Genomic DNA, 23,119 nt, shown 5'->3' on the forward strand with positions numbered 1-23,119 from the left:
GGACCTAATGGTCAGGGGTCCTGTTACCTTTACCTTTAAGGGTGTTGGGCAAGCTGCTTAGAGAAGTGTAGCTGACCACAGGCCTCATTCTCCCTTGCTGATTCTGGCTTCTTAGAGCAGGGAGTTGATTAGGCGGGCTCAGGAAGTGATTAATGCTTCAATAGAGTGAGGAGTACCATCTGTCTTAAAGGAAACAAAATTAAAAAAATCCTTCCAGTAGCACCTTAGAGACCAACTATGTTTGTCATTGGTGTGAGCATCTCCTCAAGAAAGCCTACTTGGACCCAGAAGTGTTAATATATTGCCCAATGGTGAATCTTTCCTTTGGGGGCAAGGTGGTCAGGAAGGTGGTTGGCAGTCCAGCTTCAGGCATACTTGGTAGAAAACTGATTACTTGGATCCATTCCAGTCTGGCTTCAAGCCTGGCTATGGCACTGATACTGCCAGGTTCTCTGTGGCGTCCAACCTCTGTTTGTAAAAAGGACTGATGAAGTTCTGTGTGAGCTCTTTCAATTAATTTTATTGAGTAGCCAAATTTGATAAATTAGCACAGCTAAAATAAGCATTTGCATGTGTTACAAATGACTTTATACAGGAATAAAACAGTGAAAATTACAAACTGTAAAAAGGGGAACAAGTAAAACCTTGCCTCCAATTTCAGAAGAGCATGGTTTACAATTTCACACCGAATATCAATGTCTGAGTTCAGAAAACAAGGATTAATATTACAATATTTTACACTACTTTACAAAATCAAATTTACTACGTAAGGATTTAATCTGTAACTGGTGGACAGAAGCTTTATGTCACATTTGATGGTCCCTTCACATTCTGTATGATTATATATTCTGTTAAATTAATTTTGAATAAAAATAAACCTCATCATTATTGCAAATTATGAAATTACAGAAATGTAAAGGCTAATTAAAACGGATGGTTTTGATGCTGACAATTTAACATATCCGTCAATCATACTAAATTGTTTAAAAATCTTAAAAATAGAAAAATAGAGAACATCTGTTGTGAACTGCCACGCTAAGATGGAAGCATCAGGGACATTCTTACCTAGTTAAGTTGTTACAGATCTTAAAAGAGACAGTTGTAAGTAAAAGTATAGCATAGGCAATTTTACACATACCGGTAGGTCTGCCCTGCAATCCCTATTATTAAAAAGGAGTACAACTTGAAGCAGATGTAGTTTTGTCCATCATGAGGAAAATTAGAAAATTCAATATTGCAAAAAAGAGCATGAACATTCTAAAAAGCATTCCTATCCAGACAGTATAATGTGCTCACCATCTTTTTTATTTTTGTTAAAGAGGTGGGGATTAGGGATTTATTCTTGACATCATTTTCTCCCTCAGTTAGGCTAGTTCAGTCAAGGCCTATCATCCTGTCTTACATGAAGTGAAACCACGTTTGAAATACACACACACCGCGACACACACTTCAAACTAAGTATCTTTGTGCACAGGAGATAGCTGGGCATGGTGCTACAATTAAGGGCTCCCCCCCCCCAAAGGAGTGCAATCAAACCTGGCGACACCAGTTATCTTTTCAAAATATTATGCACGCAGCATAGGGAGCAGTTATTCACCCCAAGGGGTGCTGGATGCATTTGTTATCCATGCACAGTATCTGTGCCTATACCAGAAAAATAATCTAAGCACACAAGCCTGTTTCTATGTACGAATTCTTCTTGATATATTTTGTACACTTTTGTTTAGAAGAGTCAATGGAACTATGGTCAAAATAATAATGTTCAGGTTTTGATTTCCAGTACTCACAAGCACACACTGCATTATGATCACATGCTGAAAATGTGCATTTCATTCTTATAGCAACTTCCATAACTGAATTACTACTTTAAAAAATGAATGACACCAGCAATAAGGAGCTTCTCTTTTGCAGATTTCAACAGGTATTTTAATCCGTTTTGAAGAGGAAGATTCCCCCCCACCTGTAACATGACAGTAAACAATTCTATAAGCAACTTTTTATAGACCACTCTGACACACTGGATAGATTAGCAGACAATGTTGTTAGAAGTAGATAAGAGTTGGTATTCCGATTCGAAATGCTGGTTTATAAACACCACAGTTCTTTAGAGAACTTTAGTGGCTTTTTGTGCATGTAATGCTTACCCATGCCCGTCACTGAGGACATTTCAATTAATCTTCTATAATTGAACAAAAGCAATGGTCCGAAAAAATGGCTGCAAAGTATCATTCCACAAAGGGAACACCAAGGAAGAAGTGCAATGGAAATCTATTTCCGATCCACTTTTCTTGGGAGAGGAGAAGAGGTGTGAGAGAAAATAGAAATCCAAGACAGCTACAAGTTGAAGTTCTACCATGGATGAAGGATGATACTAATGCTGGCTGCTTGTGTGGTGATTTACACAGACATATCATAAAAAAACACTAATGCTGTTTGCCATGATTTATTTCACAGTAGTTTCCTGTGTATGAGTAAAACTAACATTAATTATTCTTGCTTATACTATGCAGAACTTGGGATTTTGCCTATTAAGCAGGATTTCTGAAATCTTTTCCCATTAAAGCCACAAAAATTCTTCCCTGCATTTTTTCAATTTTAAATGGCAGCATGTTAGATGCTCATCTGGATTTTAGACAAGTTACTCAACACTGTTTTTATCGTGATGATTATGGCTTAGTGTCACCATTAAGCACTCGTATTAAAAATATTAACTGAATATAAAAATGTGACTTTATATTTAATCAAATGCAATCCATGACTTTTGGTTGGGCAGTCTGTTCCCCTATTTACTTTCAATTAATGAATTAAGACTTACACACATCATGTTACTATCGAAGACGAGTATCCATGGTCACCATTTCTGTAGCCGATTCAGGCCATGTGATTATAATTCTCAATGGACATAGTGCAAGTTCATGGTTCTTTCAGGTACTAGAATACTGGTGCATCTTAAAGCTTTTTAAATGAATTGTTTCATATTCATTTAAATCCAGCCAGATCATTTCACGTTTACTCTGCCTTGCTTATCATAATCCATTTTGAAAAGCACTAGAAACTAAGTTCATTAAATATTTTGTTCACAACGAATTGTTTCATTGCTTCTTTAAAAATGTATTTTTTTAAAAAAATTAGTGATACATATTGTATAAATCAAGACAATATAGTTTCCCTGCAACTCAGTCTTGGGAGGTTTGAAATATAGCAGCAAAACAAAGCAGAAAAACAAAAAAGTTAGAAACATAATATTTTGAACAAAAAAATCTTTTATAAAGGTTCATCTCTTCAATATTGCCTTTATAATGCTACTTACAGTGAAACATTCTGCAGCAAATTAAAAAGGCATCCAACATGTTCAAATGGATTTTAATTGTTTGAAGTACAAGATTTGGTGGTCCTTTATTTGCTTTGTTTTTCCTTTCTTTCTGAAAATCACAGTGAGATTCTCATCAACTGCATCAGGCCAAAAACGTTATAGGAACATTACAAGCACAAGTGTTCTGTATGCAGGAATGGTCCTTTGAAAGGGGCTCATTTATTCACTTGCTGCTGAATATGCAAAAGGAACTCATAGTACGATAATGCAGATTCTGTTCTGTCTTCTATCATATTTTGCAGGAAACTTGGTTTCCATGGACTTTCATCCCTTAAAAATAAAAGCAAACAGAATTTCATGAGCATCAACATTTTTTAATGCTTCATTTCTAGAAAATATTTACAATGTGAATTGTCTGATAAAAGCAAAATCTATTTGGTTAACATGTCGGGAATCTACAGCCTTAAAGATGCTCATGCTGTTTGCATGGGCATAAACTCTGATACATACATGGATCGGAGGAAGCAAATACTTCTTCATTCATGGCAGCACCTAGGGCAGCCCTGTAGCTGTTCTTGCTATTGAAATGGAAGAGAACTACTGGCTTGTGTGGGAATTCCATGTATGCCACAAGACTGGCCATTTCAGGTAAGTACTTAAGGGTCTGGGCATCGCTCCATTTGTACATCCCTTAACACTCCCCATATGCCACCAAATATCAGTGTTGCTATCCCTTTTTACTTTCATTGAATGGGGTCTCACTCTATCTCTGCCAGAAGCAAGCAGGCAGAGAATGAATGTTCCTCATTTTAATAGGTGGGGGCATGCAATAGAGGAAGTCTGTAACTAAGCTGTTCGCTACCTGTCCCAGGTGAACAGCAAGCTGCACGGCTACCAGGTCTGTCTGCTGATGTAGTCTTCTCATATAAAAATGCCACTTACCTTAAAATATACAATATAGGAAAGAAGGGCCTTTGATCCCTCAGCCAAGAGATAAAAGCAAGCATTCTAGAAGACTCAGCCGTATCAAGTTCTGGAAGTTGTGTCTGTCACAAAAAGAGCTACTGTGAATGCCAATCAAAAATAATATCTAAAGTATTCAGGTTATATATATTCAGGTTGACATCGGCCCCCATATACCTGCAAGAATATGCATAACCCCCATTTGTTTGAAGGAGGCAAAAACTGTACCCACTGCATTTTTTTACCGGTAGGCACTGCTGCTCAAGTAAACCTGCGTTGTGCAAAATGCCATTAGCAGTCTGTCAGCAACCCACTATCAATCAACCATGATGCAAGAGCAGCCCTTCTGAAACTTAAAAGATTTAAGTCAGCAGTAGGATTCACTCTCTGCACCGTTCTTTATCTTCAACTCCTGGCTAACTGGTCGTCAACAATGTGTATACTTAAACAAAGAGACCTTCCATGGTGTTCACTTGCATGTGCAACAGAAATTCGCTTGTGCAAGAGGATTCCCACCCCCACGCTCTGGAAGCTCCTCCAACTCTCCAGCGCACATTTTGGGGTGCATGGAACAGGAGGAGAGGGGAAAGCTGCAGTTCGCAAGTGGACACCTCCTTGCACTCCATTGGATCCTATCCCAAATGTCTCCTTCAGGACTGGAAGTGGATCCCTCAATCACCTGACGCCATTGTGACATCATGTGACAACGTCAAAGGGACTTGCCTCTAAAGTCCCTATGCAAGCAATTTCTGTACCATCCACTTGCAAACAGCCTCACAAATGATGGTAGCTCACACCAGATGTCACAAATGACGTTGGAATGGAACTGGTGAGCAGGCCCACAGTCTGGAGATTCCCTACCCTCAGGCCTACATAGTGGGAAATCTTTGAGGAAACATTTTTATTCCCCTAAATAAGGAGATGCAGGGTGTATTCAACATTGTGTTAAGCGGATCATTCTATCAGTTTAAGGGTTTCTCCTCATGCAATGGAACCATCTCCTCTTCTCCTCTGCCTGCACAAACCCTTAAATCTGCTCTGGGGGCTTTCTAAACTCTCTGGAGCCGATCTAGAGGAAAGACACCCCTCTGCACTAGTGCAACTATTTCACTGAATGCTGCCCACAAATTCAGACACTTGTGAGGGATATCTATAGATTAGAACAGGTGAAGTGAGCTGCCTCTAAGCCAGTCCTTAAAAACACTGCAGTTTCCACAACAGGAATTTTAATTGTGTAGCTTAACTTTGTCATGTAGTTCTAAGGAGCCAGAAGTTCTTTTGAATTACAAGGCAATCCCCGTTTAGGTGGGGGTTCCATTCCGGGATGTGCAGAGGTCCATTTTGGCCCTGTTCTGCCCCTGCCCCGCCCCCTTTTGGCACTGTGCACCCGTGTGGGAGTTGCCTGTACATTCTTACCATATTGTGTGGTATTGATGCATAGTGTGGAACTCCAAGGACACGGCTGATAAAGTTCTGCCCACAATTCTTTCCAACCCACAAAAACATCACCTGTAAAGACAGACATGGATAACCAGAAAAAATTACTCTGTGCATTTTATTTCTTTCATACACTTTCTGACAAATGACAACAATGAAGCTTCAAAGAGAATGAGCCACATGTTGCACACAATACGAATATTACCAGAATGTAACTTACAGAGCCAGCATCCATAAGGTAGGCACCATCTCTATTTATCTTCTCCACAGACAGCTGGAGAATGGGAGGTTGAGGTATTGTTTTGTCATTGACGTTGAGGGCTCCCTAAAGAAATAGGCATATAATGGATAAGATATGGAGAGGCTACAGGTCAGATCTTGATTAACAATAGGAATAAAGACCTTTATCATGTGTAAAAAGCCACAATGTACTGACCTGTATGTTCCAACTGCATTGTACCCTTCATGATAATTAACCTTAATCATGGCAAAACCTTACTGAGGCCTAAGAGGTGGTGTTTACAGGCACAATTTAGAGAAATATGATCATACCTCGTCTGTGAGATTGTCGATTCGGTATAAATTAGGATGCATCATAAGCATGAGGTACACTAAAGGTTGGTTCTTCACTTGACACATGGTAAAGATGCGATCATCTAAACGTATGTTTGTCCCAGTTTGGAATGCTTTCTGTGAATAAAAGTAGCATTGTTACCACATCCATTACTCAGGAAGTAAACATACACAGCATAGCATACAATTTATATCCCATTTGGTAATATATGTAAGAGAGGAAGATGAAAGGACATCTCAGAGGGCAGCACATCAAGAGCTACGGGTTGCAGGCAAGCCTACACTCAGAATCTAGAATTTCGGCATATCCAACAAAATTGTTCTGTTAGCACCTGTGCAATGAGACTTTATCTCCTCACACACATAAACCCATCTGCCCCAGAGGATTGGGGAAAACCCCTGGAATAGATTTAGGGAGGCAGGGGGACACAGGGAGAAGCAGTCTGTTGTGCAGGCAGAAATCTTTGCAGGGGATAGGACAACTTTGCTGGCAAATCTGTGTTCTGCTTATTTGTATAAAATTCATGTTGTGTTTGATACAGTCTGATTTAAATACAATTAATAAATTTGAAAGTGCAACAGCAACAAACACTAATCAATCTAGAAGGCAGGATTCATTAGTCTAAATCCAGAGGGCCAGTTTCTCCTCACACACCAGGACTTGAGGAACAACTTCCTATCATAACCTGCTGTCAAAAAGCTTTAACCACAACTTGTAAAGTTTCAGGGAAGCCAAAATGGAACACTGAAAAACTGCTGGAGCTGCAGTGGACAGAAGAAATGGCAAAAGCCAGTGTTTCCATGTATTTTGGTGCACCTTCATATCCTGGATATTATGTTTTAAATTTCACTTTTGTCCTTACCTGCTTTAAGAGAGCCAGCACGTAAAGTGGGAAGAGACGTAATGAAATCGGAACCATGAGTCCAGGCTGCTGAATGGTTAGGACAGAGGACCGGTATGCAGACAGGGAATCTATTACAGCATTCACCAGTGCATCTCGAGCATCACTCAGGCTAGCAGTAACTGACCGGTCAACAGCTAAAGAAAAAAAGTACATACTGATTTTGGCTACTAAGTTAGGCGTTCTTGATGATCTATGGTGCTACAGTTGCTTAAGACTCTCTCTCTCTCTCTCTCTCTCTCTCTCTCTCACACACACACACACACACACACAGAGACAAACAGAGCTAGAAAGAATGCAAACCAGAGATGGCAGAATGCCAGCCCTTCACACAGTGAGTCATTGTTCCAGCCACTTGAACCCACACAGCTATAGCAGAATGTTATGCATTCTATGTCAATACAAACCGAAAACATTCACCACCACCTTCAGTATCTCAAGAGCAATATGGCGGTAATAAAATAACAATTGTTCAGACATTATTATTTAAAACTAGAAATACCTTACATTCAGAAAACCACCAAAGCACGTACCCATATTGGCTAGCAGTCCGGTAATTGCTTGCACATCAGCTCCCAAATAAACATCACTCAGCTGGCTAACAACTGGTAAGCACAACGTGTGAACACGAATCCTCCTTTCACCTGTACAGGAAATCCATAACATCAGAGCTGCATTTAACAAATGTGTCCAGGTGATGCTTCAGAAACTTTCACAGATGTAGCCCAACATTATAATTAATAGGGTTTTTTTTCACCTTAACGTAGTTATTCACATAAGTCAAATACAGATTGCAGTTTTTCAACCAAACTTCCACAGGGGACACTTTAGAAGAAAAATAATAGAACTTTAGGTTTGGAAGGGACTCGGAGCGTCATCTAGTCCAACCCCCTGCAATGCAGGAATCTCAACATAGAATCATAGAATTGTAAATACTACAATTGTCCATATTCAGTTTAAACAGTCGTTCTATTTAAAAATGTGTATTCTGGCCTGGAGTTCATTAATGCAGTAATGAAAAAACTACAAACAAGCCAGTGCGTGCTAATTAGTCAGACTCAAGACCAATTAATTTTATCTTCACAAAAAATGCAGATCCACAAGCATGTATGTATATTGTAGCAGATACTACTAGTGGCAATTGATGCCATGACACCCTTACCTTTACTAGATGTATAGAGGAGAGCTGACTGGAAGCAGACAACCTGCATGTCTGTGAGATTCTCCTCTACTGACATCTGTACCGCATATCCTGCATCAGGGTTCACATTGGGTAAAGACAACAGATCGGTTGACCGTACAAAGAAGTTGCCATGGAAGGTATGAATCGAAAGGCCTATGGAAGAGAAAAGTGTTTCAGGAATACTATTTCAACTCAAATCTTGCACAATCACTTTGACTGCATTGTCTCCTTAATGCTGAATACTAATATTACTTTTTAAACTAATGTTGCTTTGACTTCTTGCAAAGAAAGTCATAAGCATGTCTGAAAGCTGCTGAACTTCAGTAATTTATCCAGTTCTCCAGCATCAGACCAGCCTTAGGCAGTGCCACTAAACACCTGTTTACTGGGTGTCCTCTATTCAGAGAACTTGTATAATGTAATGGCTGAGATCCAAAGGGCCATATGTGATATTCCATGGACATACTGATACTGTCTAACACCCATTTCCACTACAAGCTCTCACATTGCTGAAAAACTTTATTAGAGAAATTTTTAACTTAAGTGCAAAGGGCAACAATCCTTCTGTGCTGATGTGGAAGCTATTTTGGCACATGCAGAGGGCTCTTTGGACCAAGCCAATGTCTCAAAGTCTCAGTCTCAGTGACTAAACAGATAAGTAGCACAATATCTTAAAGAATAATTACACACATGTATTAACACTTGCATTATCACAGGGAGTCAGTCAAGTCCTGTAAGGGGGACTAAGGTAAATACAATAATGCTCTCAAAATAAAATGATGCTCTCAAAATAAAAGACAGAGAAGCAACTCCATTACTATTTCACCTGATCTTGATTTAAAGATTAACACTCAGGGGATGATCTCACTTTATTAACAATTTTTTCACTGGCAGAACTGTCTGAAGGTTATTTTTAACTAGACTTGGTAGACTCTATATGTAAATCCAGGGCAAGCTCACACAAACAAACATTTACCTTTTCCAAGGCTAGTTGGTTCAAGAATATTCTCTCTCTCTTTAATTTTGTTTTATTTGTTTTAATTTTGTTTTATTTGTTTTCAAGTAACAAATAGACAAAGGTGCTATTTTTTGTATAAGGAAGGATTTAAAGACCTGTATCCATTAAAACTGAAGAGGCAGAAATCCAGCTCTAGGGAAGTGGGAACTGCTTCCTGACTCAAAATTCAACTCATCCAAGTCTTTTCTTTTTGGGAAACAGCCTACTCGTAGGGTTCCCAGACTCAATAGAGGACAGGACTTCTGTGCCTTTAATTGCCCTGATCTCTTTTGAGTCTGGAAACCTTAAAGAGAAACCAGCAGACCCTTTGTTTAATTTCCAAGCAAAGGGTCTGCTGGTTTCTCTTTAAGGTTTCCAGACTCAAAAGAGAGCAGGGCAATTAAAGGCACAGAAGTCCTGTCCTCTACTGAGTCTGGCAACCCTACCTACTCGTCGACAGAGAGAACCACCACCCAGTATTCTGGACCACTGGATCACAACACACTGGGAGAATCTAATACATTCATAGATGCATGTTCACTGTTCTAAATATTCTAAATATTCTAAATTCACGATGCTAAGCTTTTAAATATTTGCATGTGCGCTTCTGCCAATTACTTATTTGGGCACTTATGGAAGCACTGCTTTGCTTAACATTAGCCAATTAAATTGTCTGACCTTTTGTACACCTTATTCGCATGACAGCCTCAAAACCAATCTTCCGAGTCAAGTATCGTTTCAGCTCTTTCTGTAGTTTCTCCACCAGAAGAGGATTGTGTTGTTGATGGTAAGATGGGTAGTAATAGACACTACCAGCTGAATACCTTGATATACAACCTAAAAATAAAAATCCAAGGAAAAATTGAAGGAACAAACTACTGTACACTTGCAGGGGTGCCCAAACTTTTTTTCAAAGAGGGCCGGATTTGATGAAGTGAAGATGTGTGAGGGCCGACCAAAGTTGTTTTTTTGGACATGCCTGATACAGTCAACACAATAAATACAATCTAACGTTGATAAGTATCAAGATTTGTACTAACAGTATTGGGAGAAGGTATTTTAGAATATTGTAGAAATGTTACAGTAAGCCCACAACTTATGCACATTTAACTTGTGCGCATTCAGCTTTATGCACAGGGCAAATACATATATATATTTTAAAGAAAAAAGATGGAATGGGCCAGAGGTTCTGGGAAAAATGACTGGCAATCACACTCACAAATGAATCCAGTGTGTTTTAACTATACGTAATTTTGGCTTTAGGCATGATCCCCAGAATGGAAACCCGCCCCCCCCCCCGTGTAAGTTGCGGGCTTATTGCATTAAAATTTAACTTCCTATACTCTAACGGGAACCCACCATTAAGATTCAGTTTTTACTATTTAAAACACATTGTTAAAACGATCATGCTGATTTCCTTTTTACAATGAGACATCATGAAACGCAAATGTGAAAATACTTTACTTACCTAATGAAGCCAAGTCAGAGTACTGCCCGCTAAGGAGGAACAGGTCAACTGCAACCTGCTGTCCAGAACAGTCCAAGGCCAACTTTTTATAGAAGTCAGTAGATGGTGTAAGATGGATGTCCTAGTTTAAAAAAACCAAAGTGATAAAACTTCAACATACATATTTCTGCTGTTCTCCATAAACTCGCATGGATTGAAGCAGTAGCTCTACTTATCCAAAAAAGAGACTGGGCATGGGTTCAAAACGGTGCTTTGAGGGATGCAATTGCAGCCAGTAAGGCACGTTAAATGAAGGGTTGCTTAAAGAATACATAGAAAGCAGCTTTTGCTAACCTTTGCAGCTGCTTTTTGGTTAGGCTCTTCCCGAGGTTTGAGCACACCCACTCCTACAGTTGGAAGTTGTGTCTGGAAGACAGAAATCCGACCACCAGTGGGGGACATCAATTTAAAGGCAGCCTGTAGTGCAGGTCCCAGAGCACTCTGAGTTTCCAGGGAGTTAGTAAACATTTGAGGCAAAGTTTTCAATAAATCTTGAATTAGCTGGGGAAGGGGGAAATAAGAGCATTAGAATATTCAAAAGACATGTCTCCCATAGAATTCAAAATTTCATCAGAAGCATTCATAAAAAAGACATTTTGTTAGCAAATTGTAAGCCTTGCCATTTTATAGCAACTGGTCTCTGAAGATTCCCAACCCACCCAACCCCTTCCATGATACACATTCTTTCAAAATCAAACATAACCCCACAAATTCAAATAACTTTCCTTTCTGTCTTTCACATACTTGTCCAAAAATGTGGTCCCAATCTCCAGCCCATTACTATCCTCGCCTCCCTGAATATAATTTCAAGATACGCTTCATTAGTTGCAACATAGGTGGGGCGTTGGATAAACAGAATTTGGGATTTTTTTGGGGGGGGGGGTAGTTATTGTGCCTATAGTGTATTCACCAAGGGTATGAGCTTAAAAGCAATGCTAAATTCCTGAAGTGGAATCTTATATAGAAACACTTTAATATGGATTTAAAGTCCTCTTGATTAGTATTACAAACTATCTGTGCTTTAAAGCAGTCTTGCAACTCCAGTAATATGCATTATATCCTACCTATTCTCAAGCAAGCACACATGGAACTTTGGTTTGTATCAGACTATATGGCAGCATAATCTAATAAAACTGAAGACTTGAATATTTTGGGAAACACTAATACCACATGATTTGATAATTTGGGAATCACCTGTTTATACCATATTTGGTTTCTTCTAGAAAGAGGGAATCTATACCAAACACACATGAAGCATAAAGGAAATATTTTTTTATTAAAAAAGCATTACTTTGAAGATAAAAAATGGACACCACTGATTTAAAAGGATTTCAAACTGAACATGTTCAACTATAACTGTTAAAGTTTCAGAAGTCAGCTCCCCCCACTCCCTCAAATTCAGATTAGTGGTTTTATCATTTATTCTTTTTTTAAGAAAAGATGTTGCCTAGTCAGTTGCCAAAGAACTTTGCACTGTACATATTTGCGCAGTGGGCAAAAAACTTTAGCTCATAGCCTTATAAGGGCTAGGGGAAAATGATAAAAAGGACAGAGTTAAATGACATCTGTTTTAAATATATACTTGCATAATGACTGCATAGTATTAATCATACCTCTTTACTTTCATTTAAGTTTACTAGTAGGTTTTCCGGCATTGGGATGAACACTTCTGCAAGAAAAATAAAAATGTGATGAAAGTTCTCTGAATCAGTTTGACTAATTAAGAAGTATTCTTAAATATTCCCCACATCTATGAAATGCATTAAGTGCTTGTAAAGCATTCTCTCCAAAATAGTCCAGGCAGGCAGGCAGGAAATATCAGACTCTTTCACAGCAACAGACACTTCAGTCAAGGATATGGCATGCAACTGGACATCTTTAGACTGTCCACTAAGAAAAATCCTTTAGCAGAACGGGTTGGTTTAGCTGCTTTAGCAATTTTCCTACACACAAAAAATGGCACCTCTGCAGGAAAATGAAAAGTTGGTTTTACTGCAAAGTTCCATTCTTGTATGTCAGCAGGAAGCAGTTAACCCTTTCTCCAGTCAAAGGCAAGACCAACAACTTTGATGTCCCTTCCAAGAGGAATGAATGACCCCAGCAATTAGAAAGCCCAGGTAAAAAGTTGCTTAATGAACACAGAAATGGATAAAAATGAAGATGCAAAAGCCTTGAGAGTGGCAAGTGAGGTGCTCCATCCCATTCTTGTAAAAAAGGTGGTTTGACCCATACTGAAAAAGGCAGCTTCTGGGGTGGCAATGGCACAAGGATGTCCCATGTGCTGATTCAGGCAGCCTTTTTCAGGAAGCAGCAGTGCCTCAATTTCCCCTTTTTTGGAGTAGACAAGTGACAGGAGAGAGTCATTGCCCTTTCCCTTGAAATGGGCTGTAACATCTGAGGAAGCAAGTGAAAGAGCAGCCTCCCTGCACCTCTGCAGCAGCAAGTCTATTATACCAGTTCTGATCTAGGACCCTGCTCTAGGAATCACAAAGCAAACTTCATAAAAGCATACTTCATAAATCTAATGCTACAGATTATTTCTACATACCTTCAATATCGGAAACTATCAACATCTGGGGCTGAGAGAGACCTTCCTGAAGGCTATAGAAATGGATTGTGCTGTCAAATGTTATAAAGCCTATTTTTGTTCTCGTGTTTCCTGGAAGTCTGAAAATTAAACATAGAAACTTAGTATCGTGTTTAATAAGGCCCTATGTGCACATTCATGTCAGATAGATGTATTTTCTTTGGGAATAAATGTTTGTAATGCATTACCCTCTGGTTAATGCTTTGTTTTTGTTGCAAACAGCTATCAAAATGTCATTCAGGGTGGCAGCGTTCAATGTAGTAGATTAAAACCTTATGCTGATTTTATTAAGGTAACAAAAACATATCACCATGCAATGCTCCAAAAATAATCTTGCAAGGAGAAAAAAATTGGAATGGGTTGGATCTAGGTTAGGGTTATCCCAAGCATATCTGAAATGCATTGTAGGTTCTATAAAGATTTCATTTGTTACAACATATTTACATTTGTTTATTGAAAAAACAATACAAAAGCACAATGTTCCTAATCAGAATGCCTCTATGAAGTACCTGCATTTGTTATTTGCATGAATATGCTTCTTCAATATATTCTTTTGAAATCCAGTACAGTAGCACAATAAACTAAAGTCCTTTAGTTGTTTTAATGTAAAGAAATACAGTGCAGCAAATTGGGTTTTTTAATACAATGAGCTTGAGAGTGTCAATTGTTTCGGTGATGAACAGAAATTTGGTACCTGTAATTCACAGCAAGTGTGTAGTATTACATGTATTACGAGAATGGCAGCTTGACATAACATCAATTGAATTATTTTAGGTTTGGCACATGAAACGACTGGACCAAACATGACAAAGACATGAACATTTAAAAACTATATGGACAGAGTGAAAAGATGTGCAGGACTTACAAATCTAGATTGTCCAACACGGTCTTGCATACAGTGTTCAAGTATCCTGTTTCTATTGCATTATGTGACACATCAAAAACAAAGAGGTACACAGGAGGCTGAGGTGGACGTAGCTGGAAAAGAAAGAGTTACCTTAATTTAAATTTCTAAACCTTGTCACAACACTACTCCTAGCTGATTTTAAATTAAAATTAGAAGCACAATTGGAAAAGGTGGGTTTTTGCTGGAGGAGGGGGGGGAAACCAAACTGAGAACAACCAGGCATTGTGTGTTTTCATCCACCACTTGAAATATACATGCCAGAAATGGAATGTGGGAGAGGAAACCAAATTTCTCACACATTTGGAATACTCAGCTATAGGTATTTGTGCTGACATCCAATATTATCCCATGTCCTGTCCCAATCATGTCCAAGGTTTCAAATAGGTTTTGAAATTCTGAGGCTAGTATCAAGGAACAACAAGCAGTTGTTCTTTGAAAAAAAATATTATGGATCATCTTTTCCTTGGAATTCACGATACACATGGCTTGTCTTCCTGACTCATCACTGGGTTAAGTTCAAAAGTACTGTTTGTGGGGGACAGGAGGCGGGCAGGTGTGGAGATCTCCCTGGTCCTGAATGGGGTAACTGTGCCCCTGAAGGACCAGGTGCGCAGCCTGGGAGTCATTTTGGACTCACAGCTGTCCATGGAGGCGCAGGTCAATTCCGTGTCCAGGGCAGCTGTTTATCAGCTCCATCTGGTACTCAGGCTGAGACCCTACCTGCCCGCGGACTGTCCCGCCAGAGTGGTGCATATTCTAGTTATCTCTTGCTTGGACTACTGCAATGCAGTCTATGTGGGACTACCTTTGAAGGTGACCCGGAAACTACAACTAATCCAGAATGCGGCAGCTAGACTGGTGACTGGGAGCAGCCGCCGAGACCACATAACTCCGGTCTTGAAAGACCTACATTGGCTCCCAGTACGTTTCCGAGCACAATTCAAAGTGTTGGTGCTGACCTTTAAAGCCTTAAACCCTTTTAAAGCCCTAAAGCCCTAAAGCCCTTTAAAGCCCTAAACGGCCTCGGTCCAGTATACCTGAAGGAGCGTCGGCACCTCCATCCAGTGCCGGGGGCCTTCTGGCGGTTCCCTCACTGCGAGAAGCCAAGTTACAGGGAACCAGGCACAGGGCCTTCTTGGTAGTGGCACCCGCCCTTTAGAACGTCCTCCCACCAAATGTCAAAGCGAAAAACAACTACCAGACTTTTAGAGGACATCTGAAGGCAGCCCTGTTTAGGGAAGCTTTAATGCAGTGGTTCCCAACAGGTGGTCCGCGGACCCCCAGGGGTCCACGAGCTATGCCAGAGGGGTCCGCAAGATGCTATTAGAATAAAAAATATATTAAATATATTTCGTATGATAACAGATTTTTTGTTTTGGCCGCTTCCTGCATGAGCAGAGTCTAGCGCAAAACTAGAATTAGATGAGGCAGTAGTTCTGCTGTATGCCGTTAGGTGGCGCTTTACAAACACTACTGTTTTGCAAAGAGGCAGCGTGCGCATTCTACTAACGCTCACCTCCCCAAGATGCTTTGCGCGTGTCGGCTTCATTTGTGCGCTACTGCGCAGGTACTCTGTCTTACCCATTCCCCTCCCTCCTCCCTGGACTCTTATAAAAAGACTCTTAATTTGGCTCTCACTTTTTAATTTTAGGATTAGGAATTAATGGGGGTCCTTGTCACAATAGCGGCTCGATGAGGGGTCCTCGAGAAAATTTTGTTGGGAACCCCTGCTTTAATGTTTAATAAATTATTGTATTTTAATATTTCTGCTGGAAGTCGCCCAGAGTGGCTGGGGAAACCCAGCCAGATGGGCGGGGTATAAATTATAAATTATTAATTATTACGTGACAATGAGGGACAGAGCCTTCCCTGTTGTGGCACCAGATCTCTGGAATGTCAGAGTCAGTACACATTTACCGAGGCTTTGTGAAGTTGATTAGCATCCAACCTGTTTTGCTTGCTATTGTTTTTATGTATGAATTTGTTGTTTTATCCTTCATTGCATTATTATGAATTTGCTTTATTTGTCTTTGTATGACCCCCTGGTATCTCAACTGCTGAAGGGTAGTCTGGAAGCTTTTTAAAATATGTACCGTGTTTCTCATATTATAAGACATGTCTTATATTTATTTTTTCCTCAAAAAAACACACTATGGCTTATTTTCAAGGGATGTCTTATTTTTTTCCTCCTCTTCTTGCCGCGTCCGGCATTGCTGCTGCGCCTATCACTATGTTTTATTTTCGGGGTATGGCTTATATTCCTTGAATGCTTAAAAATCCTGCTATGGCTTATTTTATGGGTATGTCTTAAAATATGAGAAACAGGGTAATGTTGGGGTGTCTTAGGTATTTTCTCTTCTAAAAATGATCATCTTTATTTGAGAGGATTTTCATTCCTTTTCTTGGTGTCATATTAATACAGAGGAAGACTGTACCTGATAATCAAGCCTGATACACTTATGGGTCACAATTCTATCATGGAAGTGTAACAGAGTAAATAGAAACAGTCTATTGCGTTTATAAGGAATAGGCTTGCAATTTTACAAAAAGCTGTATTCAGTGGGCAGTATCCATGGGATAGATTTGGTGTGCTGCATGTCCTCCGGGGCTTATCTGTGCTCCCTTCTGCACACACACACACAAGGATGGGGGGAGCCATTCCTGATGGCAAGGACACCACCAGGGAACAGCATTCAAAATGGTGTGAATGCTATAGTCAAATAAAAATGGATAATCCCTCATTATTTATGCTTATGCTTGGCACTACGTGGATCACAGCCATTTATCCTAACTAATACAGTGCAATATAATCAAAATGAGAACTATACTAAGATAGCAACTTTTTCCTAAATCAGTACATTTACCTTGATTTACTTTTATATTTTTATTTATAAATTGCATTTTATATGCTTTGCCAGATGATTTACAAGCATACCATAAAAACAACTAATTTTATACAACCCCCCCACCCACCCCCTGAAGACAGGTGTTCGCTTGATTTGTTTTTAAACCCAAGGCAGTGGCCTTTTCATCCATCTGGAAAAGGCTGTCATATCAAAAATGTCTTCAGTTGACTCCCAAAGTACAGATAGTAGACACCTGTTGCATCTCAACAGGGATGCTATTCCACAGAACAGGGGTAGTCACTTTGAAAGCCCTGCTCTGCAGGGAAAAGACAGTAAAGGTAATATGGTCTTCTACAGAACAGAAGCTGCTTTTTATTGGGTTATAGCAGGCAGGTAGCTTGGGTAAAGGACCTCACCATATATTCAGAAGGAGCCATAAACTCAATTGTGGCATTTTGAACTTCAGGTCTTTTATGAGGTTCTCCATAAACTCTTGTCACAGGATTGTACATAAATTCTTCAGGAACTGCAAGAGGGGAAAATTATAGTGCTTTACTACAAGATACAAGCATTCTAGGGATTGAATACTCTAGATATAGTCGTACACCTAGCATTCCCTAGGGTTATCACATAAATTTTATCCCCCTGACATGTTACATCTGCAAGCACTAAACCCTTGAAAGAGCTAGCAATTGATACAATTATGTCCCACTGGAATCAGGTAGCATATTAACATACAGCAGGTATCTGATATCAATACAGTTGATGCTTTTAGTGGATTTATGCTCATTTGACAAAGAAAACTCACCATCATTCACTCTGTAACATAAATTGCACTTCCATCTCCTTTGGTCAAGAAAGCTGACAAAAGGATTGATGTACGTCCTACAGCTACGACATCTCACAATTGTACTGGAGGTTACAACAGGCAATTGCTGGAAAAGAGGAATGTTTTTATAAGTCATGTGTTGGGAAAGCACTAGCCACCTTGTGTAATTTGGGTGCCTACCTCTGGCCCAGATGCAAATGATCTAAACACTAGGGTCTCTGTCAGCTGAAGGTGGGTTTCCACATGTGTGATAACAACAATTAGTTTAACTGCAGCCCAGTGTTTTATTTGACACTGAGACATACATGAATCATGCTCTGGGAGGGGGAATGGTTTTGCAAGACTGGGTACCACCACATTATTATGTTAAATCACCAGTTTTACAAGCAAAAAATTAAGTGACAATGCACCAAGTTAAGTTTATTGCTGCAGTGAAATGGAAGCAGAAGGACTACTAGGGTTGTATCTAATGGTACAACTTTGCTTGTCCCACATAACTTCCCTTCCCTCTCCTTCCTTACCCCCCATAAACTGCTGCAGAGGGTTTGAAAAACCCCAGAGCAAACTGGGGCAGTTGCAGGAGGAAGAGAGGGAAGGGAAATTCCATTGCAAGAGGACGTTGTTCCACTGGTGCAATGACTTTGCAGGATACAATCACAATCGCTCCTAAATAAGTTTTATCAGGAAGTGCTGTTTAGTTTTGGCCACTAGTACCTTTACCAGCATATTTTTAAACTGGAGTATTAAACTTAATCCTGTAAGGTCACATTCAAATGTACCTTTACATAAAAAGGAAACCCATTATAAGAAAACAGGGTAGAGTGGCTGTCTACAATTATAACAACCGATGCCACAATCATTTCCCACTAGGATCAAGTAGTTATTCCCCAGCCTAGAAACCCTCTACCTATTTGCAAACAGCAACCTATTCACAGCAGGTTAAAAATCAGGGAAAGGCGGATTTTGAATGCACTCTTTGATTTAAAGATTAGCAACAGAAATATATGTTAAGAATAAACCATACAGCTTTTGAAGGCTTCAAGTGCTGAATGATGCACAAAGTTACTACCACAAGGGTATAGATAAGATGTTGAAGAACGGGAAGGTCTCCATTAAGAAAGCTCCTTTCAAGTGGGTCTCTGAAATGTCATCTTGCAGGAAATGTTATTTTTCTAGGGCAAGGCTAACAAAACTATTTATACTGGCTGCAGTCATATGACCTTCTAAAACAATGGTTTGGGGGAATTTTGACCACACTTCTTCCTTCCCTTGCACATAGGGCCTAATTCCTTACTTTCTGTATTGAACCAAACCACAAGCTGCAGTGCCACCCAAACCACTGAACTGTCGCTTTGGGTGATATTGCGTAAAAGGATCCTTTCCTGGTTTGCAATTCCGATTTGTAGGCACTGGCCACACCCATTTGATTCAAGCCCTACAGGAGAAATGGGATGGGGGGGGGGGGAATGCATGTGCACAGCACTCACACTCCATCCTCCAAATATTGTTTGGAGGGTTATTTGAATGCCTTATTCTGAAAGCCAACTCCCCATCACTCAGACTTTTACATAATGTATCATACCGATAGGTCTTTGAAAGGATGAAGCAGGAGCCCCAAAGGAAGTTTGGCTTTGTTCAGTAAGGCCTGAGTTTGAGGAATGTTAGTCAAGGTACATCGGAATAACCTACATGAGGGACAAATGGTGAAAGTCACTATTAATAGCATGCATCACCCCTTCCTGATCAGGACAGATACAGTTTTCCTTATGACCCTCTCTTACGTAATGTTTCAGTCAAGCAACAAGCTCAGATTCAGTTTTATGCAGTGTGACAACCACCAACAACTGGAAAATCTAAATATAGTTTATAATACCCCAGGTGAAAACCACAGGGACATACTCTGAAGAGGGTATCTACAGAAGTGTTCTTCTGTTTACTATTAATCCTACTTGAAAAGCAATCACAGGCTACATGCCAGCTATCGACTAAGCTCTCAAAAGCAGACAGACACACCTTCAGGACATGTGAAAGTGAAGAGTCTTCCTTCCCCCAACCCTCAAAATAAATAATTTTTAAATTGGCCTTACTCTGGATTACAGTTGACCTTCTGGATATCTTCATGCAAATTCGGAATAGGTGCCTGCAATGGGGTTGCAGGGAGAATATTTCTGTCTTGAAGAAGATTAATAGGTCTTAATCCTTCTGGTTGAAGGCTCAGTCCACCCATAGATGCAGCTAAGGAATTTGCTCCCAAGCCAGGCTAATGAAAACAGAATTGCAAGGTTAGCCATTTGAATCACCTTTAAAATTCAATCATATCATCTGGATGGAGAAATGCTATGTTTGCAGACCACTTGCACTGGAGTGTTTAAGTAGAAGTTGATATTGCCTAAAATGCTAAGAGCCAAACTGGACATGAAAGGCCTCATCTGATCTCTGTGTACTTTAAATAATTTTTTGGAACACATATTCCAGACAATATTTTTTTACAGTATCAAGCAACAATGCTTGATTGTTGATTATTAGGAAGGAATGCAGAAAAGACTGGCAGAAAAATAATGTACCCAGAATTCTCAATTGGTATAGATACAGGATTAGACTCACTCAAGCTCTCTGGAATAAAGAAGGCTGACTTTCAAAGTCAGCAATGTCTTTATGTAAATGTATTTATTAGTTAAATTTTTATTCTGTGTCCCCCCCCTCCCCCCCAAAAATAGTGCTCAAGGCAGCTCAATGAACTCCCAAGACAGCTTTCATAGTTAACATTTAAGTAAGATTTTAAAGATTTACTTGAGGAAACTGTGGTGATCCAGCTGGATACTGCATTCTTGGTCCTGCAGATGGAGCTGCATTCTGGTAGCCTGGTGGCAAGGTGGGATAAGCACTTCCAACATGTCTGTTTGTTTTAAGATTCTGAGGAGCAGAAGGGGGATGTGCAGTTGCTAAAAGAAGAATGGACTCATTAAAATGCAAGCAATAACACTAAGATTCCAGTCATAACAATGTGGAACTCTCTTCATATTTTTTTCTATATAGCAACACCAATATGCATACCACTTTACACATTCTTGAAAACTCTAGCTCAGTAATGAGGAACCTGCGACTGTGAATCCAGAGGTTGCTGGACTACAGCTCCCATCAGCTCCAGTCAGTATGGCCAATGGTCAAGGATGAGATACCCCCCCCCAGTCAAGCAACATCTGGAGTGCCACAAGCTCCCAAGAATCAATACAACCCACACACTGCTGTAATTGAAGTAAAAACACTTTCTGAGTGAACAACTGTGCAGGATAGGTGGTTTAAATAAGACCTAAGGCTTGCATTGCAGCATGCACTTGGATAGGTCATACAGCAGCAACAATATCATTACAATCTAACATTAAACGGAACTGAAGTATTTCCATTTCTAACTTGCTAGTCTTAATTTAGGAATACTGTATATGGCCAGAGGGTTTTCATTAATTAGCCAATCAGGAAAAGGAAACATGTTTCAGCTCCTGATTTGCCAACAGCAGCTTAGTGACTGAACTTGCTGCCAAGGAGTGTGGTGGAGTCTCCTTCTTTGGAGGTTTTTAAGCGGAGGCTTGACAGCCATCTGTCAGGAATGCTTTGATGGTGTTTCCTGCTTGGCAGGGGGTTGGACTAGATGGCCCTTGTGGTCTCTTCCAACTCTATGATTCTATGACTGTAGTTCTGCAAGTGTCAACTGATTCCATTTGCCTGTTTGTCCTCATGCTTTGTGTTTGACCAATTATGTCCTCAAGCAGCACTAGGACGTTTTAACTACAATTTGCAATTTCCCCCTGTAGTCAAGACTTTATCATCTTGCCCAATTAGTTCAGTGAGTGACTTAATACTTTCAGGAATATTAATCCTACCTGTTAAATTATTAAAGTTTATTAAAATTAAAAAGAACTCATTCAACTTAAAGTGGGTTTAGCTTTAAACAATGTATAATCTACATGTTATGTTCACTTTCTAGCTCTGGAAAATAAAAATGTATTTGTGAAGGACAGGGGATATCGCGAAGTCCCTCCCCTCCTGAGTTCAAGCCCATCCCCGAGCACAGGGGAAAGCAGAGAGAGTTCCGATTCCAATGGGGAAGCAGGAAGTCGTGTCCGAGGCTCAGGCAAGGTAGAGGAGCCAGGGTCCCAGGTGGGACAGGAAGGGGCGAATAAGGGGGGGAGACCCATCCCCCCAACTCCGGAATTACGCAGAAAGAGGAGGGGAAAGAGGATGGGTCTGCCAAAGCTTTTGTGTTGGAGATAGACGCGCCAAAAGCCATTCGGAGGTTCTGGAACCGACTGACCACATCACTCCGTGTAAATAGCAATGACTTCAGCACTGTAAACATGCAGCACCAATAAAAGAATAAAATGCAGAGCTGCGTAGCGTCGTTACTCTGAAGTAGCCCACTCCGGCCACTGTGACAGCAACCTCCGAATCCTTTTTTGGGCTACTTTGGAGTTGCCGGGATGAGCGTATCAGAGGCGGAGAGATGGCGGCAGATCGCGGAGCAAGCCCAGCAAGAACTGCAGCAGCTGTCGCTGCAGGCGCAGGGGGAATTGAAGGCAGCTAAAGAAGAGACTAAGAAGGTCCAAGACGACCGGCTACAACTTGCGGAACAGGTGAGAGCGCTACAGGAAAGAGAGCAGGAATTAAGGGCGGTGGCGGTAGACCTCCAAAACAAGCTGGATGCAGAGAAAAACAAGGCGGGAGGGGCACCCCAAGTCCAAGTGCTGCCAGGAAGGAGAGCCGGGACCCTAGTAAGCAAGTTCAATGGAGACCCGAGGGAATATCAGGGCTTTGAGACTGAGATTGTGTATGCTCTTGAGCTGCACCACGATGAGTTCCCTGATGATGAGCACAGGGTAGCGTTTATTGTGGAGCACCTTACCGGGGCAGCCAGGGAGTGGCTAAGACCGTTAATCGCAACAAAGAATCCTTGCATGAAGAATGTCAAACTATTTCTAGAAGGTTTGAAAACGATGTATTCGTCCGATAGTCATATGGACCAGACTAAGGAGGAACTTCATAATTTAAGCCAAGGAAGCGTACAAGAAGGGGGCAGATCG

General features: G+C 40.4%; 1 protein-coding gene across 1 annotated transcript in view; it reads right to left on the reverse strand.

Annotated features, from left to right (window-relative positions):
* Positions 1-493: 493 nt before the first annotated feature.
* Positions 494-23,119, reverse strand: part of SEC24A (SEC24 homolog A, COPII coat complex component) — a 36,144-nt gene continuing 13,518 nt past the window's right edge. Inside the window, exons 5-23 of the mRNA XM_035105466.2 lie at positions 20,835-20,986; positions 20,132-20,304; positions 19,627-19,729; positions 18,024-18,150; positions 17,632-17,741; positions 14,328-14,440; positions 13,424-13,542; positions 12,489-12,544; positions 11,170-11,376; positions 10,837-10,957; positions 10,047-10,205; positions 8,351-8,524; positions 7,722-7,832; positions 7,150-7,325; positions 6,266-6,403; positions 5,934-6,038; positions 5,693-5,785; positions 4,256-4,359; positions 494-3,643 (exon numbers count right to left, since the gene is read on the reverse strand). Of these exons, the coding sequence (XP_034961357.2) occupies positions 3,529-3,643; positions 4,256-4,359; positions 5,693-5,785; positions 5,934-6,038; positions 6,266-6,403; positions 7,150-7,325; positions 7,722-7,832; positions 8,351-8,524; positions 10,047-10,205; positions 10,837-10,957; positions 11,170-11,376; positions 12,489-12,544; positions 13,424-13,542; positions 14,328-14,440; positions 17,632-17,741; positions 18,024-18,150; positions 19,627-19,729; positions 20,132-20,304; positions 20,835-20,986 (2,456 nt within the window). The 3' untranslated portion in view covers positions 494-3,528. The remainder of the gene's footprint in view (positions 3,644-4,255; positions 4,360-5,692; positions 5,786-5,933; positions 6,039-6,265; positions 6,404-7,149; positions 7,326-7,721; positions 7,833-8,350; positions 8,525-10,046; positions 10,206-10,836; positions 10,958-11,169; positions 11,377-12,488; positions 12,545-13,423; positions 13,543-14,327; positions 14,441-17,631; positions 17,742-18,023; positions 18,151-19,626; positions 19,730-20,131; positions 20,305-20,834; positions 20,987-23,119) is intronic.

Source organism: Zootoca vivipara, chromosome 2 (assembly GCF_963506605.1).
Source record: "Zootoca vivipara chromosome 2, rZooViv1.1, whole genome shotgun sequence".
NCBI classification, from domain to species: Eukaryota; Metazoa; Chordata; class Lepidosauria; order Squamata; family Lacertidae; genus Zootoca; species Zootoca vivipara.